The following is a 6,730-nucleotide window of genomic DNA, read 5'->3' on the forward strand; positions in this document are numbered from 1 at the left end:
CATTGTATGCCTTTGTTTTCAATTTGATATCATCCTTTACTTCCTTAGTTAACCACGGATGGTTCATCCTTCTCTTAGGGTCTTTATTTCTCACAGGAATATCTTTGTTGAGAGTTATGAAATATCTCCTTAAATGTCTGCCACTGTTTTTCTACCATCTTACCCTTTAATCTATTTTCCCAGGCCACCTTAGCCAACTCTGCCTGCATACCTTTGTAATTACCTTTATTTAAGTTCAGCACACTAGTTTGAGACCTAGCTTCCTCACCCTCCAACTTAATTTGAAATTCTACTCTGCTATGATCACTCTTCCCAAGAGGATCCTTCTCTACGAGATCATGAATTAATCCAGACTCATTACACATTACCAGATCTAGAATAGTCTGTTCCCTGGTTTGTTCCACAACGTATTGTTCTAAGAAACCATCCCGCATAAACTCTATGAACTCTTCCTCAAAGCTACCTTTGCCAATTTGCTTTGTCCAATCAATATGAAGATTAAAATCGCCCATGATTATTGCCGTACCTTTCTTTCAAGCCTCCATTATTTCTTGCTTTATACTCCGTCCTACAGTGCAGCTACTGTTAGGGGGCCGATAGACTACGCCCACCAGTGACTTCTTTCTCTTATTATTTCTTATCTCCACCCAAACTGATTCTACATCTTGATCTTGTGAGCCAATATCATTTCTCATGACTGCACTGATCTCATCCTTTATTCACAGAGCTACCCCACTTCTTTTTCCTTTCTGCCTATCCTTCCGAAATGGCAAATCAGCGTACATGTGGGAACTGACGCTGTGTTTTTCGTTAATGCCCTCGCCAAGGGACAATATGTAGATGAGAAATAGGAGGGGGCAAGCATAGATCCTTGGGGGACACCAGAGGTAATGATGCTGGGGCTAGAAGAGAACCTGTTGCAGGTGATTCTCTGGCTACGATTAGATAGATGAGAATGGAACCAGGCGAGTGCAGTCCCACCCAGCTGGACGATTGGTGGAGAGCCATTGGAGAAGGATAGAGTGGTCAACCCTGTCAAAGGATGTTATTTGTGACTTTGATGAGAGCTATTTCGGTACTGTAGCACACACTCAAACCAGATTGGAGCAGATGTATCTCACCCATCTGACCAGTCTGCAGATGGATAACAAACAGCATTCTATTACCCACTCCCTCTCAATGGTATAGGAAGAATAAAAGGAAAAGTGAGACTGGCCCAAAGGAAAGGACTGTAGGCACAAATACAGAATAAACATTCATTGTAGCCAGTAGAGCACTTACCTGCCAGCAGGTGAGGGGAGATTTGCGCTCTAGAATGTACTGGGTCAAAGGTGAAGGTTCAAGTTCGTATTTGTCAAAGGGTAATTTGTCAATGACCATTGGTTCACAATCAGCACACGAGAACCTGACCATGGGGTGAGCAGTACGTGGAGGCTGAGGATCAAACACAAGTGGAGGATGATTATTAATTATCCACTTAACATTTCTGTTGTACAATATTGGAAGGGAGCATTAAAACTACAATTTGCTCCATTTCTAGTTTTGTGCAACTTTGAATAAACCTGCCAAAATCAACCATAACTTTCTGCTGCAAAACTAAAACATCTACTTCTGTTACAGGAATAAAAAACAATAGTGACAAAGGTGTCAATAACACAAATAATTGTGCAGGACTGTCAGCAAGCGCTCTAGCAGTTCAGTTAAGAGTGCAAGGACAGTGCATTATGTTAAAGACAATCAAAAAACCAAGAGGTGAACATGACCAGTCCACAGTAACTGCTGATTATGGGTATGGTAGCATGATGGTTATGTTACAGGACTAATAATCCAGAAGCCTGGATAAATGATCTGGGGACGCGAGTTCAAATCCCACCACGGCAGCTGGGGAATTTAAATTCAGCTAATTTAGTTTTGGGGAATGAAGCTGAGCAGGTGGAAGGGGTATCAGTGGGAGTAACCATAATTCAGTCAGATTCAAGGTCCCAAATTGGGGAAAAGCTAACTTTGCTAAGTTGAGAAGTGATTTGGCCACAGTGGACTGGAAACAGCTACTTGTAGGTAAATCAGTGTCGGAACAGTGGGAGGCATTCAAGGAGGAGATCCGGAAAACTCAGGCCAAACATGTGTCCTTAAAAGGAAAAAGCCTGGGAAAAATAATTCTCGAGCCCCTTGGATATCTAGGAACTTGCAGGGGAGGATAAAGAAAAAAAGTGAAGCGTATGTCATATACTGACGGCTAAATACTGTAGAATCTCTGGAGGAATACAGAAAGTTCAGAGGTAAAATTAAACAGGATATTAGGACTGCTAAGAGCATGAAAAATTCTTGGCAAGTAAAATTAAGGAAACCCCAAAGATGTTCTATAAATATATTAAGGGCAAGAGGATAACTAAAGAACGGGTAGGGCCGATTAGAGACCATGGGGCAATTTCTGTATCGAGGCAGAAGATGTCGGTAAGGTTCTTCATGAATACTTTGCATCTATTTTCACAAAGGAAAGGGGCAATGCAGATGCTGCTATCGAGGAGTGTGAAATTCTGGATGAAATAAACATAGTGAGAGAGGAGTTATTAAGGGGTTGAACAGTTTGAAAGTAGATAAGTCCCCAGGCACGGATGAAATGCATCCCAAGCTGTTGAGCAAAGAAAAAGAGGAAATAGCAGAGGCCTTGACCATCATTTGCCAGTCCTCTTCGGATTTAGGCATGATGCCGGAGGATTGGAGGACTGCTAATGTAGCACCCTTGTTTAAGAAGGGACAAAGGGATAGGCTGAGTAATTACAGGCCTGTCAGCCTAATCTCTGTGGTGGGAAAATACTGAAGGACGGGATAAATCTACATTTCGAAAAGCAAGGATCAATCAGGGACAGTCAGCACGGATTTGTTCAGGGAAGATCATGTTTGACTAACCTGAATGAATTTTTCGAGGAGGTAACGCGGAGGGTAGTGCATACGATGTAGTATATATGAACTTTAGCAAAGATTTTGATACGGTCCCACATGGCAGACTGGTCACGAAGGTAAAAGCTCATGGGATCCAGGGCAAAGTGGCAAGTTGGATCCAAAATTGGCTTGGAGGTAGGAAGCAAAGGATAATGATTGATGGATGTTTTTGTGACTGGAAGGATGTTTCCAGTGGGGTTCTGCAGGGCTCAGTACTGGGTCCCTTCCTTTTTGTGGTATACATCAATGCTCTAGATTTGAGTATGGGGGTATGATTAAAATGTTTGCAGTTGAAATTAAAATTGGCTGCGTGGTTAATAATGAAGAGGAAAGTCATGGACTGCAGGAGGATATCAATCTACTGGTCAGGTGAGCAGAGCAGTGGCAAATGGAATTTAATTTGCAGAAGTGTGAGGTAATGCATCTTGGGAGGGAGAAGGAGGAAAGGATAAACACATTAAGCGGTAGGCCACTTAGAAGTGTAGATGAACAAAGGGACCTTGGAGTGCTTGTCCACAGATCCCTGAAAGTAGCAGGCCAAGTGGATAAGGTGGTTAAGAAGGGATACGGAATGCTTGCCTTCATTGGCCTAAGCATAGAATATAAGGGATGTTATGTTTAAATTGTATAATACACTAGTTAGGCCACAGCTGGAGTACTGCGTGCAGTTCTGGTTGCCGTATTATAGGAAGAACTTGATTGCACTGGAGAGGGTGCAGGAGATTTACTAGGGTGCTGCCTGGAATGAAGAATCTTAGCTATGACGGCAGATTGGATGGGCTGGGTTTGTTCTGCTTGGAACAGAGGAAGCTGAGGGGTGTACAAAATATTGAGGGGCCTGGACATAGTGAATAGTAAGGGTCTATTTCCACTGGTGGAGGGGTCAAAGGTTTAAGGTAGTTGGTGGAAGGTTCAGAGAGGATTTGAGGGGAAGCTTCTTCACGCAGAGGGTTGTGGGAGTCTGGAACTCACTGCCTGGAAGGGTGGTGCATGCAGAAACCCTCACCACATTTAAAAGGTGATTGGATGTGCACTTGAAGTGCCGTAACCTGCAGGGTTACGGACCGAGAGCTGGTAAGTGGGATTAGACTGGATAACCTCTTGTTGGCCGGCGCAGACACCATGGTAAGTACATCATGGAATCTAATACGGCCAGAGTGATCCCCTGGGCTAGTCTTGATGGCCTGGATGGGTCGGAGAGGAATTTCCCCAGATTTCTTTCCCCAATTGCCCTGGGCTTTTATCTGTGTTTTTGCCTCTCCCAGGAGATTGCATGGCTCCGGGTGGGGTGGACTGGTTGGGCCGGATGCTCTTTACCTGTCCGCCATTGTTCATTGGTTTATATGTAACCTTCAGGGCTGCTGACCGAGGGCCATGTGGTTCTTTGTCAGCCGTCGCGACACGATGGGCCAAAATGTTTCTAATTAAATACATCTGGTATTTTTTTTTTAAAAGCTGGTATCAGTCATGGTGTTCATGTTACGACAGGATTTGGTTCCTTCAGGGAAGGAAATCTGCCGTCCTTAAACAGTCTGGCCTATCTGTGACTCCAGACCCACAGCAATCTGGTTGACTCTTAACTGCAAGGGCAGACGTCGATGACTAGGTACAACACTGCCTCCAGTGCGCCAGCACAGCCTTCGGTCGCCTGAGGAAGAGAGTTCGAAGATCAGGCCCTCAAAATCTGGCACCATGCTTATGGTCTACAGGGCAGTGGTGATACCCGCCCTCCTGTATGGCTCAGCGACGTGGATCATATACAGTAGACACCTCAAATCGCTGGAGAAATACCAACAATGTCCCTGCAAGATCCTGCAAATCCCCTGGGAGGATAGATGCACCAACGTCAGTGTTCTCAACCAGATCAACATCCCCAGCATCGAAACACTGACCACACTCGACTAGCTCCATTGGGCGGGCCACATCATCCCGCATGCCGGACACAAGACTCCCAAAGCAAGCGCTCTACTCAGAACTCCTACATGGCAAGCGAGCCGCAGGTGGGCAGAGGAAACGTTTCAAAAACACCCTCAAAACCTCCTTGATAAAGTGCAACAACCCCCACCGACACCTGAGAGTCCCTGGCCAAAGACTGCCCTAAGTGGAGGATGAGCATCCGGGAGGGCGCCGAGCACCTCGTGTCTCGTCGCCGAGAGCATGCAGAAATCAAGCACAGGCAGCGGAAGGAGTGTGCGGCAAACCTGTCCCATCCACCATTTCCCCCAACGACTGTCTGTCCCCACCTGTGACAGAGACTGTAATTCCTGTCTTGGACTGTACAGGCACCTGAGAACTCACTTTTAGAGTGAAAGCAAGTCTTCTTCGATTTCGAGGGACTGCCTATGATGATGCCCTCTGATCCACTTCCCCGCCCGCTCCTCATAACCTTGGACTCCCTTATCATTCAAAAATTTGTCTATCTCCACCTTAAATATATTCAGTGACCCAGCCTCCACAGCTCTCTGGGGTAGAGAATTCCAAAGATTCACGGTCCTCAGAGAAGAAATTCCTCCTAATTTTCCATTTTAAATGGGCGACCCCTTATTCTGAAACTATACCCCCTAGTTCTAGATTCTTCCACGAGGGGAAACATCCTCTCTCATCTGTAAGGGTGCAAATTTAGTCCCAATTTTGTGCTGAGTGATTGGAGGGGGGGGGGGGGGGGGAAACGCAGTTAAGGGCAATTAAGAATGCAATACATGCCGGCCTTTCCAGCGACTCCCACATCCTGTGAATGAGTAAAGATCCCATCTAAAAATCAAAATTGTTTTCCTGTAAGAATTACAGCTGCCCTTTTCAGTGCATGTGACAGACAGGAAGCATGAGCTCACATGAAGGTTCCATTTCTCCCCTCCCCCCCCACCATCACTCAGCACAAAATTGGGACTAAATAAGAGGCTGGATCACTGAATATATTTAAGGTGGAAATAGACAAATTTTTGAACGATAAGGGAGTAAAAGGCTATGAGGAGCGGGCGGGGAAGTGGAGCTGAGGCCAAGATCAGATCAGCCATGATCGTACTGAATGGCGGAGCTGGCTCGAGGGGCCAAATGGCAGAGTCCTGCTCCTATTTCTTATTGTACTGTACCTATCCTGGGAATGCTTGATGCAGACACTGCATATCCAAAAGGAAAAACTTTAATCTCCCTAACATCCCACACCCCAATGAGCCCACAAGCGACGAGAAATAGGGCCAGTGAAAAACAATACAAAACAATGTTCTTCCCAAAAATGGCAGCTTTAATATAACTATTGCTAGAGTTTACAATCTAGTTTACATTATTACTGGCTGCATGAGTATTTATTTATTTTAAGCACTCGAGTAGAATCCAAGAGTATAAAAGTAAACTGTTCTGCAGAGCACAGAGCGGGTTAAGCAGAGGGCATTTCAACAGTGTGTTTTATTTGGGAATTTGGAAAGAGTGGGAATTCAGAGGGGGAAGGAGTTGCTGCTTTTTGCCCACATCCCCCCCCCAACCCTACATGCCCCACCCCGCCCTACGTGCTCCCCGACCCACGTGCTCCCCTCCCCGACCACACCCCTCCCCAACCCACACGCTCCACTCCCCGACCACTCTTCCCCCCCCCACCCCCCCACCAACCGCTCCCCTCCCCGACCCGTTCGCTCCCCTCCCTAACAACACCCCTCCCTGACCCGCACACGATCCGACCACACCCCTCCCCAATCTCCCCTTCCCGACCCACGCGCTCCACTCCCCGACCCACGCGCTTCCCTCCCTGACCGCTCCCCTCCCCGCCCCAACCCACTCGCTTCCCGACACACTC

At 46.4% G+C, this 6,730-nt stretch overlaps 1 protein-coding gene across 2 annotated transcripts in view; it reads right to left on the reverse strand.

The window, feature by feature from the left end:
* Positions 1 to 6,730, reverse strand: part of ints6l (integrator complex subunit 6 like) — a 157,540-nt gene that overhangs the window by 39,263 nt on the left and 111,547 nt on the right. For both annotated transcript variants that reach the window (XM_070882922.1, XM_070882921.1), the window contains one exon: positions 1,282 to 1,434. In XM_070882922.1, the coding sequence (XP_070739023.1) occupies positions 1,282 to 1,434 (153 nt within the window). The remainder of the gene's footprint in view (positions 1 to 1,281; positions 1,435 to 6,730) is intronic.

The sequence above is a fragment of the Pristiophorus japonicus genome, chromosome 6 (assembly GCF_044704955.1).
Source record: "Pristiophorus japonicus isolate sPriJap1 chromosome 6, sPriJap1.hap1, whole genome shotgun sequence".
Lineage (NCBI taxonomy): Eukaryota > Metazoa > Chordata > Chondrichthyes > Pristiophoridae > Pristiophorus > Pristiophorus japonicus.